The sequence below is a fragment of the Gavia stellata genome, chromosome 20 (genome assembly GCF_030936135.1).
Source record: "Gavia stellata isolate bGavSte3 chromosome 20, bGavSte3.hap2, whole genome shotgun sequence".
NCBI lineage: Eukaryota > Metazoa > Chordata > Aves > Gaviiformes > Gaviidae > Gavia > Gavia stellata.
The window spans coordinates 11,364,965-11,390,779 of NC_082613.1; the positions used below are offsets into that span (position 1 = coordinate 11,364,965).

General features: G+C 48.3%; 1 protein-coding gene across 1 annotated transcript in view; it reads right to left on the reverse strand.

Annotated features, from left to right (window-relative positions):
- Positions 1-11,638: 11,638 nt before the first annotated feature.
- The window catches only part of RIMS4 (regulating synaptic membrane exocytosis 4), a 51,998-nt gene continuing 37,821 nt past the window's right edge, over positions 11,639-25,815 (reverse strand). The window contains exons 3-6 of the mRNA XM_059827301.1: positions 14,943-15,055; positions 14,194-14,295; positions 13,798-13,937; positions 11,639-11,857 (exon numbers count right to left, since the gene is read on the reverse strand). Of these exons, the coding sequence (XP_059683284.1) occupies positions 11,639-11,857; positions 13,798-13,937; positions 14,194-14,295; positions 14,943-15,055 (574 nt within the window). The remainder of the gene's footprint in view (positions 11,858-13,797; positions 13,938-14,193; positions 14,296-14,942; positions 15,056-25,815) is intronic.

A 25,815-nucleotide genomic window follows, 5' to 3' on the forward strand; every position in this document is an offset into this window, starting at 1 on the left:
GCTCAGGCTTGTGGCCAGCTCAGTACTTTTGGAAGCTGGAGGTCCATCCACTCACCCACCAGCACACCTTACCTTGCTACTGGTAGACCCTCCAGGCTGAGCTGGCTGGTGGGATGCTGTGTCCCATTCGCAGGGGAAGCTGAACTCCTCCAGCCCAGCTATAGCCCTCCTCTGTGATGAGACCAGCCTATGCCAAGGGCACAGCCCTGGGGAGACCCTCCCTGAACCATATAGAGCCACCTGCAAAGGGTTTGGCCCTGATGAGATAATTAGCTAAAATCACCTTTTCCTTCACCAGCTTTCCTCCAGCTGGCAGCCCAGCAAGCATGCCTGCTCTTCGCCTCCTCCCAGTCCCCATGAGCCCGTGGGTTTGCGCTCATTGCTGCTGGGGCTATCAGAGCCGGGGTGATCCCGTCTCGGTGTGTGTCCCCAGGCAGGATGTGGTACCCACACAGCCCCACCTGGGAGGCTGTTTCCAGCTGGTGCCCCCCGATGTCGCCCATGTCCATCCTGCCTCGTCTGCAAGAAAGCAGGACTGGGCTCTGACAGCAGTAGGAGCTCAGTTTGACTTTTTTTCCCCAATAAAGGGATGTTTTCACTCTTAGTTCTATCTAAAATACCCTCTGAGGGGGTTTTCCTGGAGGAAAATCCTTTTTTCCTGGTGGGGAAGGCATGTGGAACACCAGCTTTGGGAAGGCCTCAGGGCAGGCTTTGCTCTCTCCTTTTTTTGTTCTGGGCAGTTTAATAAAAGGTGAATCCAGCTGGTGGTGGTTGGTTATTCGTCAAGAGGGGGAGCAGAGGGATGTGTCCGAGCCCCAAACCCCAGCCCTGCCCAGCTGCAGGGGTACAGCCAGGGCTGGCTCCACTGTCACGGGGGTGTGGGCAGTGTTTCTGTCCAGGGATATTATCCCTGTGGATGTTTGCTGAGATGTTTGGGCATCAGAGGGAGGAGGGGGGTGGAGTGGCTGTCCCAGAGCTGGGAAGCAGTTGGGTCTCATTGCCCATTGTGGGATGGTGTCTTTGCCCCCTGCAGAGGAATGCCCTGGGCTCCTCCATCCTCCCCGGCAAGAGACCACATTTCCAACCTTTCCTGGTGCTTGGGCTTCCCTGGAGGCAGCTCTGGGCTTTGATGTCACCCCAAATCTGTGTAGGCTTGTTACAACTGGGACTTTCTCGTTCCAGCCTCTAAAATGGCAGGGATTTGGGCTTCGAGCCAGGGGATGCCCAAGCAGGCAAGTACAAGGATGGGCGGGAGGTCTGATTGCCAGGGCTGGCTGGCAGAAGAGCAGAGCAGCGCTGGTGGGGCAGCGCTGCAGTGGGGCAGCTGTGCTGCCTGGATAGGTGAGGGGGGTTCCTTGCCTGGTGCCTTTATTTGGGGAATGCTCTCTGGCACGCTTGCCTGCTCCCTGCCTGGTTCTCCACCCCACTGGAGGCAGAGGTAGGACTTTACATCCACTCTTGGGGTGCAGTGTGGCCACAGTAGATCCATCCTTCCTGCCCCTGGGCAGCAGGACTCTCATGCAAGATGCTCGGCCCTCCCCGGCCTCAGCCCATCCCCTCGTCCCATGTCCAGGCAGGGAAGGGACAGCGACAGAGGCAGGAGCACTGCCCTGGGCTGCACAGCCCGGGGCACGCAGGCAGGGAGGATGGTGCAGGTGCTGCGGGGCTGGCACGTTTGCAAGACCTTCGCCTGGATGCTCCCCAGGGCCCTTCCGAGTGTGTGGCATCTCACAGGCAGGAGGGCAGGGGGTTTGGAGAGCCTCCCACCACCAAAATGCCCTGGCTGCAGTTCACCTCAGATGCTCAGAAGCTGCATCGCTTTGAACCCATGGCCCCAAATCTGGACCAGCTGTGTAAGCCTTGGTTTAAATAGAAACAGGGAGGAGGGGGGAGAAAGCAGGCTGTGAGCATATAGAATAGGCTTAAAAATGAGGCTTTCATTGGCTTCTCAGCTCCTCAGTGGTGTCATTTCATGCTGATCCCACCAGCTCAGCCCCTTTGTTGCAGTTTCTCATCTCCCCCCACCCTCACCAAGACTGTCAGCCCGAGGCTTGGGTGTGCTGTGGTGCCCTCGCCATCAGAGCTGTGCAGCAGACAGAGATCTCTCGCCCTTTCCGTGTCGAACTGGGACACCCTCCGAGTGGCCAGGATGGAGCCAGCACCTCTCACCCTCCTTCAGTTCTTCAATTCCTGCACAAGTCAGGGTCTGCATGGCATTGCCCCAGTGAAACCCACCTCTTCTGGAGCTGGAAGTGAGAGAACAACCACAATCCAGAGGCTGAGCCAGCCTTGCGGTCTCCCTCTGGATTCAGTGCAGCGCTGCCAGTGCTCAGTGGCTCCGTGCTCGTGCCGCAGAGCCCACTACCAACGATGCAAAGGCAAAGCCCAGCAAAGGCACCGGGGCTGGCGGCGTGACGTCTGCACCGCGGGGCCTGTCTTGGGCCGAGGATGGAGCTGGTAATGAGCTGACGGCACAGAAAGCAGGGCACCTGCTCGGGTTTATTGTTGCTCCTGTGCAGCCTGAGCTGCTACGCAGCGCTGCTGGGGAGCTTAGCTGCTTAGTGACTGCCTGAGCCCCATCCTGCTTTTGGAAGCTGGTGATGGTCTGAGGGTGGGAGATGCCATTCATCGCCCAGTGCCATGCTGGGCTGGGCTGCCCCGCCCTCCCAGACACTTGCACCGCTGGAGAAATCATCCTTCTCCTTCCTCCACCACTGCTCCCCCCCGGGCTGTAGCTGGGGCAGGCAGATGGGTGGGTGGGTGGGGAGCTGCCCTGCCCCGTCGGTCCTGCCCTGATGACCTGCAGAGGGATTTGAAGGCATGAGAAAAACCTTTAAGAATTTCTCAGTGAACTGGGACTTTGCGATCCCTCATAATTCCCATGGGAAAAGGGCTTGAGGCGGCTCCCTGGGGAACACTGCTTTTTCTCGCCGCCTCCTCCCACAGAACCCCGCAGCAGGAGTCACACCAGAGCCCCCAAATGCTCCCCGAGGGCTCACAGCTCGAGGCCGTCCTGGATAAGGCAGTAGCTGCACACCCAGTAACACCCATGGGTCTCCTTCTCCGAGGGTCCCCAGGCTCCCCCTGCACCCTCACTGACTCCTGGTACACCCAACAGCCTGGGCCGGGGGTAGTTTTTTCTGCCAGCCACGTCTTCACCTCCAGAGTTTCAAAATCAATCTCTCATGGCCAGTGTTGACCACAAAGGGTCTTGGGAAGAAAACAGCAGGAGCAGAAGGCTTTTGACTGGGGTAGTGAGCAGAGTACAAGCTGGGAGCAAGCTTAGCTGTGCCTGGAGATGCCCACAGCCAAATCACATCTGGAAACAGCACAGGGAAAGGCAGGCTTGAAGCTGGGGTTGATTCAGAGAGGGCCCTTCCAGGGAGAGCACCGGGAAGATGCCTGGGCCAGCGCTGGGACGCACCAGGCTGAGCTCTCCTCATTCTCTTTAGACACAAGGAGCAGGGATGGGCCTGCTGAAATCTTAGGTTAAAGATAATAGTGGTGGCAACAGAGAGAGCGGAGACACTCCACAAAAAACCTCCAACACACCATAGGAAAAAAAAAAGGTTTTATTATCACCATTATCAACGTTTTCATTAGCTTAACACTGAATTGTAAATCACTCAATCATTACATATTGTCTGAATAAAACCTACAGACAGGAAAAAAGTACAGCAGAATCCTCTCCCAACTACAGACAAGCAGCCGGCGGCACACCGGCGCTGCCGGGACGGCGTCCCACCTTCCACCCAAGGCAGCCCACGCACCTCGCAAGCGATTCGCCACGGTGGCAAGCAGGCTGCCCGGCTCCATTGCCTGTGTTCCCTCCGGCTCCACGGAGATTACATCTCACTGGATGATGTTAAAAACCTCCAAAAACTTTTGAAGAGGGTTACAGAGGCCAAAAAAGAGCAGATCAGCTGCCCCCACTCCTACGGAAAGGCAAGAGGAGAGGTAGCAACCATGTAGTGCCCCTGCAAAGCTATCAGTTTTCGTGGAGCAATTAATGAAGTAAAAAGGCTTAACCCCATGAAAGCAGATTTCCCTACCGTGGCCAGGCCCCTGGGCAGCGGGGGTAGAAGGCAGAGTGCCGGCACACTGGCCATGGGGAGGTGAGAGCGTGGATGGGCTGGGGGGATGGCTCCATCCCCGAGCAGAGGCCAGCTCTGCAGCACCGCCCCGGGGCTCCCCGCGGGCAGCGTGGGATGGATGCTTCAGTGCAAAGAGATGCTGCGGGCAACCTCAGTCCCCTCGGGCTGCAATAAGGCCTCGTATAGCGAGGGAAGGGAGAACCCATGTAGGGAGCAGCAGGCGCAGGGGAAAGCAAAGGGAACCTGGAGGAAAGCTAGTTGGGAGCTCCCCTCTCCCTGGCCAGCACAGAAATGGCTCCCTCCCTGTCCCTGCCTTCTCCTGGCCGTCTGTGTGGCACATCACGCCTGCGTGGGCTGCGGAGCCCCTGCAGAAGACCCCCAGCTCCTACCAAGGACGGGAAAGGAAGGACCCCCTGTGGTCTAAATTCAGGACTGCCACAAAAGGTGGGCAGGACACTGGTGTCCCAGGTGGGTGGCAGGCCATGGCAGTGCTGCGTGAGGGGGTCTCTGGTGTGGCACTGCATCCCCAGGATGCCCTTTCCACCCGGGGCAGCTCACAGGAGGAAGAAAAGCCCAGCGCGGTGAGGCTGGGGGAACGCGCCTTGGATTCACTCTCCAAAACAGGCTCTTCCTTAATCCAAAGCCAAAACCAGCTCCAGGTCGAGGAGATGGAATCACCAAAGCAGAGACCAGTGAGCAGCAGTGGGGAAGGAGCAACAACCCCAGAGAAAAAACTGCTGTAGGACTTAAAGTTCCAGGCTGGTGTTTAGTGGGATCTGGAGCCCCAGTGGGCAGCTATCCCAGTCTGCGGTGCCCAAGCAACTACAAAAACCTAGCTCCTGGAAAGCTTGTGGGCATGGCTTCAGCAGAAGGTGTGCCTCAATTCTTCCCTCGGCTTGCTTCTGCCCCCATCACCCACCGCTCAGCGAGCAGAGCTCGCTGCTGCCCACGCGCTGCGTGCACCCACACGGCCTCTCTGCAAGACACAGCCCCTTCCTTCCCACGCAAGGGGGTCTCAAGCCCACGCGAGGTGCCCAGCGTGCAATGTAAATGCAAAGGCCGTCTACTGACCTGGCAGGGTGGGGTTTAACAATATAGCTTTGGTTGCCATTTTAGCTATTGGAAAGTCATGAAGGGAAAGTCGTTAGGTTGTAGCCTCTGTTTGCTGGTGCTCTGTAAAGGGCTGGTGCTGGCTCCTTTCAGTTTCAGCCGCTAAAGTGCAAAGAACCAAATGCTACAAGAAACTCTGCCCGGTTCCTCTCCTCCACCAGGATGAGAGCGGCTACCACAGGGAAGGGTGCGCAGAAGGGTGTCTACACCATGAGAAGAGCTGGAGGTTCCCCAGGAATGAGTCTGATGCTGCTGTCTTGGGTGAGCGGCTGGGGCTAGGGACGGATGTGCAGCTGCTTGGTCACTGGGACGTCGGCCACCGAGCAGAGAGGAGTCTGGCAGTGTGAGTTTAAGACTTGCTAGCCACACTTTGAGAATACCTAATCACTTGCAACCCCCCCGGGGAACTACCATGTTGACAGACGCACGCTGGAAAGCCAGGCAGACCGTCAGATACATGCAGGGTGCAGTAGGAGCGCAGCTCTGGGTCTCTGCCATGCTGGGTTTCACAAGTGTCCCACAGACTTGGCTGCTGGGTCTTGCGTGGGCAAAGGGCTCATACAAGGGAATGAGACACGGACTGCACAACCAGTCAGCCCCTTCAGAGGAATTTCACCTCCCTAAGGGAACCTGGCATTTTCCAAAGCGTTGCTGTGTGCCAGTATACATTCGTTAAGACGCACACATATGGGCATCCACAAAGATACAGGCCTTGGCAGGTGTGCACTGGGGTAAACATGAAAAGGCTTTCACTGATCATCCTCTTTTCTAAATGTTTGGCTCAAATTTGGTAGCTGCAATTTCATTTCAGATGCTCACTCCAGGTCTCAGTATGTCCCTTTGCATTATTAAAGGTGCTATAATGTGTTGTTTCCTGGACTTCTCTACTGACGGCACTTTGCATTTACACGGCTCGCTCTCTTCTCAAAGCATTTCACAAAAAAACGTGAATTATTTCATCATTCGTCGGGGCTCCCAGCATCACTGGGCCAGTGACCTGCTGCCCGCATGGCCAGCGGACTGGCAATCTTGAGAACAACATGGAGATTTTTCCTATGGGAAATGCTGCGAGAAATCCACAGGCAATGAACTGGGATGCTGTACTGAAGCTGGTTTATTTTATGTGCTGCATCAATGATAGAGCTGACTTTAAATCCAATATCCTGATCCTGCCACTTTGGAAAAATCTTTAGATGAGCCCAGCATTAGCTAACTTCTGAAGAATGGCACGGAATAGCCTGTGCCTGTTTTACACGTTAGTCCCCCGTGGTCCTGTGCGAAGGTGCAATCTCTCTGCCTTGGGTGGAATTTTCTAACGAAATGGACAAATACCACCTATGAAATGGACAAAATAACCCACAAAGCCTGTAAAGAAGAGCAGCCCAATCTGCTGCTCTGAAAAAACCCCTCTCTTTAGCTTGCCCCTGGTATCTCGAGGAAAATAGGCAGCTGTCAGGCAGAACTCATGCGGCCCCAGAGTGCAAAGGCTTTTTTGCTTTATCAGGGCTACAGTGGCAGTGGGAACCATTCTCATTGAGTTACAAATACTAGATAGCCTAAGAAAAACAGGGAGATTGAAACAGTCATGAAGTTTATATTGAAACTATTTTTTACCTCTGTAGTATGAAGTCACCTACAGCTGTTTCATTCTTCACCTAAGAGAGATTTCACGTCGATGGGCACATACACTCACAAAGAAGTCTATAGGATGAATAGATCTCACAAGGCAACAGCCCAATCTTCCTTTTTTTACAATCAAAGTTAATATGGATCTTTTTCAAAAGTGATGTCACTGAGATTGAAGACAATTATAAACTGTATCAACAATATGTACTACAGCCTGCAAATCACAATCTGTGCACACCAAATGGAATATATTATTGCTTGTTAGCCTATTAGACTTTCTTTATAAAAAGATTTTTATACAGAGTACAGGATTATGACAAAACTAGCTAAGTAGTTCTCATCTTGAAAATACAACATCAATTCTTTCAACAAAGGCTTGAAGAGTAGCTGAGAGTTAATGAACGATAACAAATATTTACTAATAATTTTATGGCCAGTTTGAACAGAATTTCGTATAGGACTCTTTTCTGGTGTTTATTTACATATGCCTCTTTTCTTTTGGAAAAACGTTGGTAAAATATAACAAGGAACATAGAAATCAAAAGAATGAGTAAACTTCATACCAAGAACACTAAACATTTCTGAAAACACTAAATTATGTTATCTGTTAAAAAACATACATCATTTTGTCTTTAAAGAAAAATATTTTTCCTGTTTTAAAATATTACCAACAGCATGTAATAAACTAACTTAAAATGAGTTTCATAAAAAAGTTGTCCTGCTGTCTAAACATTACTAAACATGCTCAGGTTGAGATTCTGTTAACTGCCTCAACATCTTAAAAATAGCTCCCTTACAGGAACTTGTGATATTCATACTCCAGAAGACCTGCAAATTTAGAACAGTACATTGATAAAGGATCCGGTAGCTAGAAACAATAAATATCTATTTTCATTCAAAGCAAATAACTCTGCAATGTCCTTTGAAACAATCCATGGCCAAGAAGTGGAGATGTACTTGGCCCTTCCCCTGCCCGTGGACACAAACGCCTGCGCGCAGTGCAAAAGGGATGCTCCAGCCTGCCCACGCGGCTTCGGCTGCAGGATGAGGACCCATGGATTGAACTGCAGAGTGAGGACCTTGTGTTGGCTCTGTGGCATTCCAGCTGTGTTGGGGCAACGGGAAAGCAACACTGGGAGACTGGGAAAATACCACATATTTTGCCTGAACAAACCAGGACTAACCATGGTCACGGCTGCTTTTTGCTCAGACCACAAAGAGGACAAAGCCACGTGCGAGGCATGGTTTCAGTGCTCTGCTCGCCCTGTGCGCAGGGGATTCTCACTGGGGAGAGATCATTCTGCTCTCAGGGATGCTCTCAGCGTCAGGATTTCATCGTTTTCCATGGTAATAGTAATGCAGGTAACGTTTAGGAACCGGCTCCGCATTTTTTTTTTGCAAGCAATCCTCCCATTACTATTAAAATGTAGTATTCCATGCACAAGGAACAGGGAATCAACCCTGAGCTGGGCAGTTATTTATCTTTCCTCAGTCTCACCCCTCATCATCGCACTCAGACCAAAAATACTGTGAAGCCTTTTTTTTAAGTCTCCTCCTCTTCCCCTCTCTCCCCCTCCCTGACTATAACTAACAGCTAGACTCAGACACAGGAAAAAACTCAGTCAGGACTTGCAAAGGGCACCAAAGTTTAGTTTTCAGCTGCTCGTCACTCTAGAAAACTGCTACTTTTTACACGACTACACTGGTAATCTCAGCTGTCATAGCACAGCACCTTAGACAGAAACTGGCAAGTCAAATTTTTGGGGAAAAAAAAGGTTAGGCTTTATAAAAATAAGCTATACCAAGCCTGAGACTTGCCTCGGAGGGATAACTAGAAGACTTCTTTTTTAACTATAATACGCCATGGTCAGTGCAGGAATCACAGGCATGAGTGAAGCAAGAATTTCAACTGTAGGGTACTGTGCAACTCTCCTGGCCTCACTCTGCGCCCTGGGCGTGCTCTCAGAAGGGCTCCTGTGAGTCTGCTTTACCAAGGAAGATCATCTGCACTTGCCAGTTGGCGTGACTTTGCTGTGTGTGGCAGCCAGGGGTTGCAACATTCGCTTACTGGGGAGAAACAGGACTTGGAAGTGAGTAGAAACAAAAGCGAGAACCATTGGACTACAATCAACCACGTAAAAAATGCAGAAGGAAACAGGACAGAGCAGACTGTTAAAACTGCCTCCAAATTTCAGAATCTGAGACGTTAACAAAAATAACACAAGTAGAAGTGTAACTTTTTTTTTTTTCACCCTGACAGTGACCTTTTAGCATGATTAAAAACATATGGAAGATAGTCCTCAGTGTTAAGTAGTCCTATTGTAACTAAACTGATCATCGTTGAGCTTGCAGAGCTTTTGGAGGGGTAGGATACAGAGACACGTCGCATTTGCCAGGCATACAGGAACTGAGCTTTTCAACAGACAGTCATTAAACAAAGTTTTCGGGGGGAATATTTTTGGCATATATAGTCTCCTACTCCCCATTAAAGACTGCAAAAATGTTGCATTCATCTTACTGGACACAGGAAAACCATGATTAACTAGCTATTACCGGCAGATAACGTCCAAACTAAGTACCAATATAAAGTTTTCGGCATAACTTAAGACAGAAGCCCTGTTACTCAGCTGCCAGGTCTGAGTACCTGGAGCTCCCCACAGTCCTTTTAAAGACATAGTTATTAAAAGATCCAGTGCTACAAACCACTAAATCTACCTAATCTATTCTAGTTCATACACATATTGTACAATATTGCCTAGTACTCACTACATACCAAGAGGAAAAGATGCTGACTTGAATTACAGTAAATGTGCTTTTTTTAAAAAATAAAAATAAGAGCGCCACAACATAGTTCGACCAGCATGCAACAAACTTTCTTCAGCTAATATATAGAAATTGTCTAATACGATTAGAAAAAATAATTAGTGAGAGGCCAGAGACGTATTTGATCAAGGAAATTAAGAAATTCATCTGAAATGTTGAGGCTTTTGCCACTGAAGACTCAAAAAACTATTCATTCTATGTCCCTTATCCTCCTTCCCTCTCCTTTGTATTATATATTTTTTTACAGAGATTATTGTAAGGCCTATTATTTTTGCATCTATCCTGTAATTTATCTCAAAATAATTTAAAATGCCATAAACAAGCTAGGACCAAAAGCAACTGCTTTTACCATCCACTCAACACTCATGCTTTTATTCTAACAAAGCTGAGGTCCGCATGCAGAAATAAATGTTCAGTATGCCTCTACGACAAGTCAAGAATCTGCTCATTCCTAAACGTGACATGGGACCTTCACTTTTAAATCACAAAGTAAAACATCTCCAAAAGCTTATTCTGAGACAGCAGTCATCAAATCCTCACTAAGAATTATGACAAAACCTAGCCAAAACAGGTCAATCAACAGAAAATCTTTGGAGATTCTCTGTGATTTTGGATAATAAGTTTGTAATTGTCTGAAGGATCTTGCGCGCTTACTCCAGCACGTGACTCTGCTGACAACAGCTGCTGTAGCTCAGCAGCTCAGAGAATGTGCTTTACTGGCTTAATCTACAAGACTCGTTTACAGCTAGTGTTGCACTTTAATTAACAAAATATACATGCTGTGACCACTGCGTCTTCAGACTCCTCACCCACTACCTCTCCATACTTCGGGGATTGCATCTCCTCTTGCAGGACGCTTGACAATGTTTGTGTACTACCAAGACTGCCTAGAGCACCCTTCTCTCCACAAGGAAGGTGACATGCTCTCCAGCACCTTCTTGTCAGATGACAAACTGAGGTTTCTTTCTTCTGCACCCCCAGAAACCTCAATCTCCTCTCCCACGGCAGAATAGAACAGTCCTGTTTCAGGTCAGTCCATAGCACAACAGGAAGGGCAGCATCTCCAGCAGATATGTACCAGTACAAAGGAGATGGAAGAAAAGCAGGAGATAGAAGACATCGTGACTGAAAGATGCACAGCAACAAGTAAGGGAGTCAGTAAATTGCAGAACGTTGTATCTGACAATACAAAACCTATCTCGAGCTGCAAGTCTGACGTTCAGCTCCCACTTCTAGTGGGGGTTTTTGCTGAGTAAAATTGCAGTTAATTAGCCTGCTAAACTCGAACTGTTCAAACTGTCTGGTCTAAGTAGGCGCTACTTATTCTCCCACCAAGTATGCTTCATCAGCAGTGTTAGACAAGTAATGCAGTAAAGACACTTGCTGGTAATTTGGCACAGTTTGAAAACACAGCGACGACAGTGTTACAGTTAACATGACTCAGTGATAGGGAACGGATTCTAAAGAAAGAGTTGCAAGTTTCTTTTTCTTCCTTTCAAGAAGAAAGGCCTTATAAAAAACCTAATGCTTCCTCTGAAACTTTCTGCTCCTGCTCTTTTTAGGTCAGATATCGGCCTCTGAATTTTTCAGGTACTTTCTTGTGAAAGGATCTGTAGTAGAAATTTCTAAGATGCACAGTTAAGAAAAATACCTTCCTTACTCCCCCCAAATGCTTTCAAGTGCTGCAACTTTCCAGGGTTAATACTGATCTGAAACAAGGGTCCACGAATGACAGCGAGAGAAGAGAAACAAGAGGTGTATGTCTAATTTGACAACTAGGACTCATGCCCCACGGCACCTCCTCCTCGGACGGAGAGGGCACAGCGCCCTCCCCCTCATCTTCTGTCTAAGGTCACTGGTTTATCCTCCTCTTCCAGCTCCACAAGAACTGATTGAACATGCATTGCGCTTGAGGTCAGAGTTCCAGCAAACAAAACCTTGACAGCATGTTTAAAAAACAAAAGCAGTTCCCCCTTCCTTACTCACTAAGACCTGTCACAGCAGGGTCCCACTGTGCTCTCCAGGGAAAGCTGTGAGGACTGACGCAGGAGCGGGCCTGTAGTGGGATCTACCATCGAGGAGGTTGGGAAGAGCTTGTACCAGCCGATTGCTAAAGTTGACAAATCCAGTTCTTCCAGGAGGACCCTGGCAACTCCCATGAAGTGCTTGCGCTCCATGCGTCCATAGTTTCCCCAGACTATCACCTGAGGAATAAGAGGGGAGAGCACAGTTAATGCTCTAACTCGCACACTTGCTTGGGGAGCACAAGTCTGATCAATCCTTCTTTCTGCTCATACAGGTTCCCGGGGCTTTACTACAGTCCGAGAAGAGCAGAAGGTTTACGCTACCAACAAGCGACGTGAAGCTCTGGCTGATGATTTTACTTTTTTTTTTTTAAGCACAGTTTTACAAATCCTAATATTATCAGACTTTTTTTTTTCCCACCATGGAAAAGAGGTGAATGCACGTGTGGATGAGACACCATTCTGCTGTCCTACCTGCTGGGCAGAGACAGCACCTGCACAAAGTATCCCTGGAGCTGCAGCTCTAACACCTGCAGGTAAAATGTGGTCCTGGCACAGTAATGGGCCCTGGACACAACAAAAGGTGGCCTGGGGGCAAGGAGCAGGAAGGGCTCCTGATCTCCAAAAATAAACCAACAAAAAGAAGGTGGGCAGTAGCTTGGGTCAAAAGCCAACAGTTGGAGGAAAAGAGCATGTCTTAACTTCTGCACTCAGAGCTCGTGACACAGGGCAGATGGAGACGAGGCACGACTACTCACCTGGAGAAAGGGCAGGAGCCGAGTGCTGGCAAGCGGGACCGGTGACGCAAGGGGCACACATGGAGTGGCATGCAGGGGAAACAGAACAGACTGCAGAGAAAGGCTTGCAGGCGCAGAGGAAGGTCTAATGAAAGAGAGCTGGCAGACGAGCAGGGAAAGCTGAATCACACTTACGACGCGATGGAGACCAGTGGGTGGAACAACAGATGTAGTGAGGGTCATGGGCTTAGGCATGCTGGAGGTCTGCACGTGACCAAGTGGCCCTATGTGGCTCAAGACAAAGGTGACGACTGACTCCAGAGCGAGTCCATATTCTGAAGAGGAGAGGATGAGTATGATGGGTTATGACGGTGACTAGTGATCTCTGGCTAATCCTGACAGCTTCTTTCCCTAGGCTCCAAATAACCAGAACATTACAATTTTCTGTAAAATGATGTAGGAGAGACAACAAATGTCAATTAAAAGACAAAAATTAACACTCTACGTCAGGACTAGTTGCAGCAAGCCACTGCAGAAAGTTGGTTTGGTGGCACGGCCGCTGGCAGAGACACAGGCTCCTCATTTTATTCTCTTGGAGTAAGTGCCTTTCCTGGCAGCAAGGCAGCAGGTAAGGAAACCCATGCAAGGCAAGAGCAGACCAAGCCAGGTCCCACCCCACTTCAGTCAAAAATGTGCAGTTTCATTGCAACAGGGGAAAATGCTTCTAATCAAAGTAAATGAGGAAGAGTTCACTAATGAGAAGGATCCAGCAGGTTAGCTGGCAATTCATACACCAGTGGAGGCAAGCAATAGAAACTCATGGATTAATTACATCAGTATTGACAGTGGATTTTAGCCAGGCTTTATTGAATGGAAATGATTTAGGTATGAATTAACAATGCAAATCACTCTTTGCTCTGGAAACATAGGTGCAGAATTGAAAACATGAGTATGGCAAAATATGTATGGCAGTAAAAGAAAAGAGGTAGAAAAAGGTAGGATATGTGACTGGGTGATGACCAAAGCAGAGTGCTCTGACTACATATAAACATAGATGACAAGCTACACTGCAAGATTGTTTAGCATCTATACATACCACCTATCTCCTAACTGGGTGGGAAGAAAAAGAATTAAAAAAGTAAAATTCAACCTTTTCCTGGTAGGCACTCATGTTACCTGGCAGGGTGTCAAATAATAATCAGTTTGAGTATGAAAAAAAGGTTTTCCTTTCCATTTGTTACATTCAGGTCGGGCGCATTTGGTTCAATGAAAACACTGGCTTTTTCTCATCTATGTTAATTATTCAGATCCTTTGCCAGACTTAGTATCTGCCAGCAGAGGTGGAAGAGAGAGATGGGCAGACCTGAGTCTTGCTTGTCTTACCTGTAACACTTTGCCCTGGGGGCTCTCAGCAAACAGTAACACCTGATTGTACAAGGGGTCTAATGATTTGCGAGCCACTTTTGTCTTCTTTTTCGCAATGCACACGCCATTCTCTAGCAGGTAAGCTTTGATGTAAGCAGCTGGAAAAAATAAATATGGTCAAACATGAAAAAATCTTCATGCTCACTTTAGAAAAGACAGAGTGCCATGTCTCAGGTATCTCTAAAGAAAGCATGTACAGCAGTAAAAAGATTTGCTCAACCAGCCTTATTTTCAATACTGCGTACAGACTGCTTATTCCTGCAGAAGCCAAGCAGAATTAAAATTTTTCTTATTCACAAGCATCGCAGGAGGCTGGGGCTCAGTGAATTACTTTAGGAGGTCAAAGCATACTACCTGGCAGTGTTTTGGAGCCGGGTTTTGGTGTCAGTCCTCGAGCCTGAATGATATCCACTTCTAGCTGCCCATTTCGCTCTTGCAAGCCAATTTCCACATCCCCTAAATCAAAATGTCAAAATAGACAGAAGACTTTCAAAACAACGTATCTGTGGGCTACTAAAATGTTAAAAACAACAATCTTCATGTCACGCTTGCTACAAGGTGTTAGGCCCTGAGTGCCTGATCTCCTCCTGCATTACTCTGGAGCAGCTCTGTGGCGATTCAAGCCCACATTTTCAAAAGCAATCTCTAATGTCAGCCCTCTAACTTGGCTTTGGTGACTCAATCTCATACTCTTCAGTGGCAGCTACCCTCTCATCTCTCCCAAACTGAAGCACCTAGAGTTGCAGGCTGCTTTGGAAAATACAAATGTGGTGGACCATAAGAAAATCTTTACAGAGCCTGGTGGGCCTTAGAGAGCAAGAAAAACACCAAGATACTCCGGATAGATTTTCAGGATTTTAGCTGTGTTTTACTTAGTCTGTGCCTTTCAGATCTAACGGAGGAAAGCATAAAGCTGGTGCTCTCCTACTAATGCTGCATTCGCAGCAATCAGCAAAACCTTTCAGTCAAGCTTACTTGATTTAACAGAGAAACAGAGCAGAGGAATGGTAGATCAGCAGATGCTGGACACATTATTAGGCAGCTTGTAGGAGCGGTCTGTTCAAGATTAAATTAAAGCTACCAAACATCTTTGTGTTCCTTACCCATCGAGGTGGTGGCCAAGGTCTGACGCCCAACAAATTGTGCAGGGCCCATGCTCCCCAAGAAGTCACTAAACTGCCCAGCAGATGCCAGATGGACTCCACTGAAATTCAAGCTGCAAAAGAAATTGATTTTTAGCAAGTAGTTAATTTGCATTTTAAAGCAACCCAGTAGCTAAAGAATCAGATTTAATACAACTTTGAAATTAACGACATCTACAGAAGCCTTTTTCCCTTGTAAAACTCGCTGATTTCCAGGCAGTTTAGTTACATGGAATCCATTTAAAATCCCTTTCCTGGTACAAAAAAAACCAAAAACCAACCTGTAATGGTTGCAGTCACCAGTTGGTTAATACTTTTTTATCTGTAACTAACTGTCTGTAAAGGAAAATCTCTGCCATCTCAGAATCATATGCAGCCTGTCTATTCTTCTAGGCAGCATTATAATCTAAGCAGCTTCCTGGCATATCTTACAGGATCTCTCGTTAGCTGTCCCTTCCCAATCCTCATTCTGGGAAAGAAATAATGCATCTAGAGCAGCAGTTAAAAGCGAGACGAAGGGTGCTGCCATCAACCCCCTTGGGACTCAATTCCCTGTTTATTTCTCACACATGCACAGAGCAACAGATCTCCTCCTTCACCAGGGGACCCCGTTTCCTACTGCTCAACACCAGAAGCACCCATCACATCCACTGTGTGCTTTTCATACCTGCTTCTGGATATTAGGAAAAATGTCTTTCCTGAGAGAGTGGTGACACACTGGAATAAGCTGCCCAGGGAAGTGGTGCAGTCACCCTCCCTGGAGGTATTCAAGGAACGTGTGGACGTGGCATTGTGGGACATGGTTTAATGGGCATGGTGGTATGTTGGTTTTTTTTGGTTGATGATTGGACTTGATGATCTTACAGGTCTTTTCCAACCTTGGTGATTCTGTGATTCCATGGCCAGGCCAGAAACGATCGTGAAGAAGACCTGAACACTGGTGCAAGGCTAAAGGGACAACACCCTCAAACACCAGCAATGCCTCTGCCGCAGTCACTGCAGCAAAACTAAAGCTGTCAGGGGGACACAGCCCCCAAATCTATTCACCAGGCACCTGAGGCTGGTCTATAGCATGGCTACAGGTGCTGGTCACTGCACTGGACATGGGTGAAGCAACACAAAAGGGTCAAACCTTGTGGTACACTGATACAAATCAAGGTTTATCCAGTTGTACCCCGATTTACACAGCTATATCACAGGTTGTGGGAAAACTTGCTGCCCCACTTGCTGTGCATGGTTAAGAAGGAGGCTTGAGGCCACTATTCGACACCGACTTTTGTCCTACAGGCATCTGCCAAACTGAAACACAGCTGCTGAAACACACGTCAGGAGCTTTGTGCCAGGGCACCCACGCTACTGCGCTGGGTTTTGCATTCTGCCTCTGGGGAAGCTGCTGCGTGCTGAAGTCAGGCACAATTACGAACCTCCTGCACTTTTCCAGACATCCTTGGTGGGGGACAATTACCCACATCATGACACAGCTCCCTGCTGCCCCAAATTTCTTTCTTAGAAAGGATGCCGCGAGGAGGCTGCATGTTTGGTACAAGCAAAGCCGGAGAGGAACCCTGCCTGCAGGGTGGGCTGGGGACCGCAGGCTCTCATGCAGCCTGAGTCAGCCGCAAAGATTCATTGATTCACCCCTGCAAGCCAGTTACATTTAAAAGACACTAAAAAAAAGAAATTTTTTTTTAAACCCTATTCAGCCAGAAGAGTGTTAATTTCAGGTTGGGATTTCAGCTCTCATTAGCTATTTGCAGACCTGGTCTCAGCCCCACGGGAATATTTATTTATTTGTATGAGCAATCAGGAAGCCAGCACACACGCCTCAGCATCTCACCACGCATGGGACTGAAGAGGACGTGTCACTAGCACGTGTCCTCATGACAAGTTCACGGGGTGGCTCAGCTCACTGTGATGGGGGCACCGAAATAAATGGCCAGACTTTTCCACAGAGCACTGCACCTCCCCTCTGCGCTGACCTGGCTCTTTGAGAAACCCGGTTATCGCTGCTACACAGGGAGCTGCTGAGCCTTCAACATGGAAAAACCTGCCCTTGAGCTCTTTACAAATGTCACCTTTGTGAAAAGGGACGAGGGAGGAGGGTGTCTTGGTGTCCTGGAAGACAGGCTTGGGGGGGAGCTCTGCACGGGGTGGATTTTCCCAGGTTCGGTGTTTTTTCACCCGACATCCACTGTTTGCACAAACACTCCGGGTGGTATTTTGAGATACAACAGAAACAGCAGGATTTATAATTAGCATTAATTGCAGAGAAGGCAAGAAGCCTTTTCTTGTTTTTCAGCATCACTGACTCCTCAGGGGCACAAGGCGCATCCCCAGTGCCACCGTCCATCCCGGGGGCAGAGGCAGCGCGGGGCCGCACTCTGCTCCCCGGGGGTACGCAGCTCCTGCCCCATCACCCAGCTGGCACCTGCCCGCCCCGATGGGGCGGACCTCTCCGGGGAGCAGCGACCCGAGCGCAGGACCAGGGCGGAGATACTGGATGTGCAGCACGGCTGCCGAGGACAGACCGTGCACAGACAGAGACATCCCCAGGGCTGGTAAATCTGCAGGGACAGGGACATGTGATGGGGAAAGCAGGGGAAGGGGGAGCCCGGAGCCAGTCGGGCTTTATCAGGCTCATGATTTGCCCATACAAGGAGGGAAGAAGTGAGTCCTGGTGCACATGAGGACCAGCGAGACTCCTCGAGCCTGCTGGCTCAGGCATTTTGAGCTGCCCATAGAGTCAAAAAAGGATGAAAACTAGTGCTTAGAGAACCTAAAATAGTTCAAGAAAGAGGAGACCTGACAGAGAAAGACATAATACTCAGCAGGAGATGAATGGACCATCAGCCAGAAGGTAAATGTTTTCTTTATTCTCTTCAACTCATGGAAGATAAATGGGCCGAGCCCGGGTCTCACTCATACCCCGGGGAGTATGTGACCCGAACGAGGACATAAATAAAAAGCTGGCAAGACAAATCACAGCCGTTCAGGGGAACGTTCACTGCTATGCTCGGGCTCATTAACAAGATGCCTCAGACCAGGACAGCAGAGGGGAAACCCAGGACTGAGCAAAGCCTAATGCTGCGAGAGCCTGCAGCTCACCCACAACCAGGTCTCGGAGCGGTCCCTCTCCAGGGTGAAGTCCAGCTGCATTACTGCAGAGGGGACACAAAGCTGGGAGAAGACCACCCACAGAAACTCCACTTGCTGCAGGACGGCAAAGAAGAGGGACCCTTCTGGCCCCTGAATGCTCAAAATAATTCACAAAACGTGCCACTGGAAACCACTTCCCCTTACGTGCTGGGGAGAGAATCACGTCAAAGGCTGATGCCAAGTATTTGTCTGTGCTTGATACGTGCGTGGAGAGAAACCACCCGTGCTCTCTCACACCAGCTCACCCCTCCTTCAGGCAGCACTGCTAGCAAAGGCTCTGCCCAGCAGCTGGAGCAGCTCAGGAGAAAATAAAAGCACCTGCTAATGGAGCAGCCGATGCTGCAGCCTACATGAATGATATGGAGCGAAATAGCAGGACAGCATGAAGAACAGCATTAAAAAGCACAAGAACAAGAGCTGTTGGGCTAAAGGTGAACCAACGGCAACTGGAAGTGTTTACAGCAAAGCATACGTTGCTGTTATCTCCACACAGATTCAGAAGTCAGAGGGCTCGGGACGACCTCGAAACGATGAACGCCCCTCAGTGCAAATTACAGCGAGAGGGCAGGACGTTGCCGCAGGGACACCAGGGCTGCGCTGCAAGCATGGATCCTCGCAAGGAGAGCAGTGGAGCTGCTGCTCGAATGAAGCTGCTGCTGCTGCTTCATAGCACCGAGGTTGATCTCGAGAGGAACGGCGAAAGCCCACTTAAAAACACAGGCCAAGGTCAAGACTCTGGCAGTTTGGGTAACAGCCTCAGTTAATAGGTTTAGTAGCGCTATATGAAACTCAATATTAGGTTAGGCAGTTAATGTTCCCCGTTGTTGTTATGTTTGACTGGGAAGGGAAGATGTAGGGAATTAATTCTTTAATAGATTATGCTATTAGCTGATGGGACTGGCTGCTATGTTGCACAGAGGCTGACCTTTTGCAATGCTGCTTTATTAGATGTTAGAAGCAACAGCTCTAAATCAGGCTCCTTGGCTTTGACCGATTCCTGGACATATATTTGGGTATTGCCAATAACCCTGGAATGGAAACAATTTCTGTCTGGAAAAATCATAAGCTACCTCCAAGAAAGCCACTGCTTCTCCCTTGAGAGGAGAGGGAAGGGGAAAATAAAACTGCAGAAATTTAGCATGAATGTGAATTAAAACAAGCAGGAACCATTTAGCTGCACCGGCTAAATTTAGGATGCTCAAATCCAGCTCAGTGAGCTGTCTGTCAAGTGCTCACAGAGAAGCTGGGATGCCGAGGTGAGGGGGCCGCGTACAGTGTGATTCTGAGATTGGTGGGACAGACCTTCCCCATTCACTCAGTTGCTTTTCCTGCAGCTGAAGCAGGGAGGAAAAGAGCTCCAGGGACCACCCTGACTTCTTTCAGGTCTTTAAACACAGCCCTGGTGCTCCCAAGAGCCCTCCCCTGCCACTCTATCACATGGTGCACGCTCAGCAGACTTTTCCTGCCTGACCTCTGAAGAAACCGAGCCGTTTCTCACCTGCCCTTGATTCAGCAACCAGGTCTCTAGCGGAACCACCACACACTGCATGTGCTCCTGAAGGGATCCGCCACAGGTGACAGTGGCAGCTCCACCGTGGGTGACAGCCAGCAGATGGGTTCACGTGCACTGGAGTGACCCTGGAAAGCCCTTCCTCTCCCATCGCCAAACATGCCTCTCCCTTAAGGGGAGAAATCGCTACGCCCTGGTTATCACCAATATGAGATGTCTTTTTTTTATTATTATTATTATTATTCTATTGCAATCTAAAAAGAAGTGCTAAAAATAGCTGGAAGAATAAAGTGGGAGCATTTCACAGCTGACTTGCAAATAGCAACTGTCATAACCAGCAGTGGCCTGGGGACCAGGGCTGTGGCAGGACCATCTCGTGCTGACAAGGAGCTGCACACAGAGAAGATTAACAGGTGACACTTGTCAGCCTTTTGTCTAAAGGGCACAAATCCTCCGCTGAGCAAGGGCAGCGCAGCCTTTTAAACAGCAAAGAGAAATTAATTATCTCTTCTCTGGCCCTCTGCTTTCACTAATCATGATTCACAGGCTCTGCTTTGCCACCGCTGAATGACAATGATTTTAATGAAGTTAAAGATTGTGGAATTGGTTTTAAGTTGAACATGACTCTCTTACTGACCTGAAGGCACAGAGAGAGTACAGGGAGGTCAGTGACACCTCCAGGGTGTCAAGGACAAATGAAGGACATTCTGCTGGGGGACCCGCAGAGCATGGCCCTCGGCTGTAGGCAAGGAAGCAGAGCAGGGGCAGCAGCAGGACGACACTCTGGAGGCTACTGACCCTGGGGTCTCCGAGCCCACCAACGCAAAGCAGCATCAGCAGAAACCTGCACGAACATTAGTTTTGTTTGCACAGGTACCAGTTCCACCCCAAGGCTCAGCACAGGCTGCAAAACCCATTTCAGACACATGGATAAAATAGGCATTTTTAAGCCCAAGCTGTCCCTGGCACACCAGCCAGCTAGCATGGATGCCTCCACGCCACGCCGAAGGCATCACAGCATGGACACACCTTGGGACAACTGCTCTTGTTGCAGTCGTTTGGACACCCGCGAGAGGGAGACAAGACCCCGCAGACCGCGGCCGGCGAGGCTGCAGCTGGCTGGCAGAGCCCTGAGCCCAGCCCGGCAGCTGGAAGCCATGCCCGTATGCAATCCCCACGCACAACATGGACCGAATTACCATTCCCGACTTTATGAAAAAGGTGACTGCATGAACAATTTATTTCTTTTGCGACACGTTTATATGCAGAATAAAACTGTGTGTTCACATAGCCTTAGGAACCGTGTGCTCGAACGGGGTCTGAGATTGCCTAGATGTTCTTCTTTTTAAACACAACATTCATAATCCTGATTATTTAATCTGTGCAGCAGTCTCTCAAGACTGGGCTCCTGCGTTGCACGCTGTAGGTCAGGGCATATGAAATCTGTCCTCTTTAGTGTAATTTAAGAGTGGCTTAAAGGCTCTTTGCCAGCTACTTGCTTCTCTGCTCCTTCAAGGTAGCAGCATTTCCTGACCTACCCATTGCAAAGAGCCGTGCCCTTCCTCTCCACCTGCAAAGTACCGAGCAGTTGGTTCCTTCACTGCAAGGTCACTTTTCTTCAGATATATTCGAATGGAGAACTAGCTTTTCAAAGTTTGCTTGTAAACTGATCAGGATTTGAATGCCTAGATGGACAACCCTGATTTCAATACAAAATGGTATAAAGAAAAGCCAGAGGACTCGTGCCGATCCCTCTCATACCACATATGTGGGCCTGCTCAGCCTCTTCCACATCCCCTCCCACCGTTTGCTGCACATTAGCATGCAGAGCATGTAACAGCACAGACACATTTAGGGAAAATGTATCATTAATTTCTTTTCCTGTCCATGCGGGGTTTGTCTGACCTCTTTTCTAAATCTATTTTTAAATTGCTTCTGGGAGTCTGTATGCCAGGTATACCATTATGCTGCTGCAAGCGTCTGCAGAATCAGCTTGTCAAAACCTTGCAAAACTCGCAGGAAATATGGTGAGAAGGCACCTCCACAGGTCACCCAGTCCACACCCAGGTCCCAAGGTGAGAGCAGCCATATTTACATTATTTATGATAGCTGCTTGTCTAACCTGTTCTTAAAATCCCTCCCTAGAGAATTTATTCCTGTGCTTTGCTTTACTTTTTCCTTCCAAATCTTTTTCCAGTCCTTCCACTTTGCACATCAGTCCTTAACACCATTTGCAAGTTATCAATTCGAAGTACAGACCAGCATTATTTCCTTTCTTTTGCCCTCGATACAGTACTTTTTAATTCTATTTTACAAGACTTCGGGACTGGTCTCGATTGTACCAACTTGTAATGGCCACACACTGGCTGCTACGTCTGTGCAGAAGAAATGCAGAGCGAGGTATTCATCTCCTGGTCCCTTCGCAGGTTGGGTGTAACACCCTTTTGTTGAGGATCTCATTCAAGAAGAGGGGTATTCTGAGAAGACTTTTTGTGTGTCCCCCCTGCCTTGAACCAAACACCCATTACTGCGTCTCTAGTACACTTGCCCATCTTGACTTTTGCAGAGCTGCACGGCTCCACTGCTGTGGGTTCAGCCAGGTGGGGTAGTGGTGAAGCCAGATAGCTTCAACGCAGCCACCCCCTGGCACACCCAGAGAACAGCTATTTTCAGAAGATAACATTTTGTCTTGTGCTTTTCATGGATTTATTCACACTATCCACACAACCGCCTATGTGCCATCAACTCAAGCCTTTAGAAGCGATACACTCTTAAAGAGGTGTTCCACTGTGTCTAGTATGTACATGGGGTGTGTTTGGGCCCAGGGTTCAGAAATTATTGTCCTGTTCTTGTAAATATTTTCTAAAAGACTTTTTTTTTGTCCTCTTAGTGCACAAAGTTGCAATTAATAAGCAAGTTGCCTAAACACAGCCATACAACTGAATGGTTTGACTTGCACAGTTGAACTAACAAATTTGCTATACGTCTACATTTAAGGCATAGCTAAGTTCTCCAGCTCTGTCTTTAAAAACCAGGGACAGCAATACATACTTCCTCCATCCAGAAGAAAGCGGGGGGTGGGAAGTCCACTCTGAGACTGGTAACATATTTGACAGTTATTTTAATTGAGCATAACGCCCCCCGCCCCCCCCATCAGAACTCCAGGGAGGAGGATGGTACTGTGGAACATCCATATTGCATGTTAAGGTCTTTTAAATCACATCTTACACGCAGAAGCCAAGTAGATATCTATCAGCTAAGGAGGAAGGCAGAACTTAATTTAACATCCACTGCCCCTATCTTTAAAATATTTACAGTGCATGTGAGGAATTATTAACGAAATATGCATCTGACTACATTTTCAGGGGACTGGGCACACAGCCCCTTACCCTGTCAAAGTCGACGTGAATGCTGCAGGAGCCTTCACTTTGGCTCGAAAGGTTTTCTGTGAGCATCTATCTATCCCTGCAGGACCCAAACCCAGACTAACCCCACCGACTGCACACCTCTCCTCTGCCAGGCAATATCCCCATCTCTGCCTCTCAACAAGCTCCACTTCTTTCCTGGCCACTCCACTTTTTCTGTAACATTTTTAGCACTGTGACGTGCTGTCTTATGTGCTGTAACACACTGTACTCCGCTCGTGTATCCGATTCCTTCTGCTGTATGAATTCTGCCACCTAAACGGAGCTATAAAAACTATGCAGTGAATTATGTACAAAGACCTCCCCCATTCCCTTCCCCACCTTACCAGGCTAGCTCCATTTTTAGCAATCACAAGTCACCTCAGACGCACTGAATGAAAGATAGCTACCTGTCTTCAAAGAGAAATTTTGCCTGTTCCCAAGAGGTTGCTGAAGGTGGGATTCACTGTATTTAGTGCTGTAACTACAGTTCTCAAGGTCGCATCCTCTCTGAGCTGTGCTGGTCAAGCTTAACAGCATAAAAGGATGTGCTGTTGCTGAACAAGCTGACTAATTCTTGGTGTATTACAGAAACAATCTTGATGCCTTTTCCGGTTTCCATCTCAAAAGGCCTTGATTTCTTATAGCCTGAACTGTATTAACAACACATTTCATTACATTCTTTAAAAGGACTTGGATAAAAGGAGAGCTCTAAAGATAATTTGCTATAAAAGAGTCTAGAAGTCCCCTGGCTTTGGATACCAAAAAAGAGACATTCAGTGAACAGCTATGACATGGATCTCCTGAATGGTGCATTTAGGAATCAAGTCTTCTGGTAACTCTGGAACGACAACGGGTAATTTTAGGTGAAGGAACGGGCATTTTCACATGGCCACAAGCCAGGCCAGTATTTTCTCCAGCTTCCTTTCAGTTACTGCTCCATAGTGAAGCAGAGAAGGGCAGGTAGCTTTCCTAGCCTAAGTCCCAGCATTGGTTCACATCAGCCCTGTACGCACAGATGGGAGAACTGGCACAAGCCACAGCTTGCGGAAACAGCACAAGACAGAACAAAGCCAAGAGGCGCAAGATGCCCGTGCCGGCATCAGGCGTGCCAGGCTGCATTCTGCCTCCATCCCTTGTCACAACGGTGGCTTCAGGCAGGGCTCAGGCTGGTGCTGCCCTCATGATGGAAGAAGAGAGATGATATGGCTAACAAGAAGATGCTTCCTTGCTGGACTGGCAGACTCATCCCAGATTATACAAGAACAATCCTCTAAGTCTTTGCTAGTCATCACCTGCTGTGCTTTTCTAAGGTAAAAATCACCTTAGCTCTCCATAACTTAATCATCTCAGCAGTATCCAGCAAGAACAAAAAAGCCGACAAGTACCACTTATTAGGGAGCAGTCTTTTGTTCCAGCTCCATTTTTGTCTTTCTGCTCCATTTTCAGAAAGAAAAGTGGTTGGCAGGAATAAGTTACACATAAGTGCAGAATCAGTTGCTTTCTGAATGTTGTACATGGTCTCGTGCAGCTGCAGCAAAACCCAGCCAAAACAAGATGTAGGTTGTGCAAGAGCCAGGATGGAGCTGGAGATCTCTGTTGAATCTCAGGGGTTTGTTTGTGAGTTATTCCTATATTCGGAATTTTATCCTTGCAGTAATCTTGGTGTCCTGAGACTACCTGGTAGGCACTTGCTACAGTGGGTAACTGTCCCCTCATGCAGATTTTTAAGTACATACATAGAAGAAAATACCCACTGCTGTAGAGGTTTATAACGAGTACTAAGATTGGTCTGGATGAATTATGAATTGGAACATCTGTGTGTGCGAAAGCACAACCAAACTGTCAGTGGCAGACCTGTCCTCTGATGACAGGAGGAGGACAACAAAGTTAGAGAGCACATCACTTCCACAGCCTGCCTGAAGGCAGACTACAGCCATGAAGGTTCCCCAAACAAAGACACAAAAAGGTAGCAGCACTGCTTAAGACCCATGGAAGCTGAAAAAAGCAAGACCCTGAGGCGGAAGATCACCCCGTAATAACAGGTAAGTCCTAGAAAGTGTAAAAAAACTGTCAAAGAGCCAGTCTGTTGTGAAGAACAACTCAGAAGACATAGTGAAGGCTTGACAGATGGTGTCCCTGGTCCTCCCTGCAGCATACAACCAGCCTGGCTGCAGCACCTGGATGCACGAGGCTTGGCGCCTGCACGGGGCGGTGAGAGCGCGAATGAGTGAAACCTAGAAGTGTGAGTGACTGAAACCAGTTTTGTTTAGAATAAATATCCCCTTTCCCTTTGATAAGGTCTCACAATGAGTTTTATTATATTAATTTCCCACACTGGTGCACAACCACTGTGCAGTATAAAAGCTGGGTAATATAGCTGGGGGACTTTTTGTACGGCAAAAAATTAAATGGAACAGTGTGTTGACATTGTCAGCACTTACTGGCATGCGCGCAAGCTCAAATTCGAGGAGACACATCCTTTAGACCAGCTAATCTTCAGTATACTTCATCTTCAGGTAAAACCCTAAAGGGAATATTTTCTTGAAGGAGGGCCTAGCATATCTGAGGAGAAGTATATCCCTACATAATAAGCCTCTCCATAAAAAAACCCTGGATTTCATGCACTCTGGTATTCACACGAAAAGCAGCATTGCTCAGAATCATGCACTACAGAAAATTCTTCAACCGTGATGCTTTGCACTGGCACTGAGCAGCTGTAGCTAGCTGCAGCCAGCTCACCACAACAAACATGAAAGCAGTC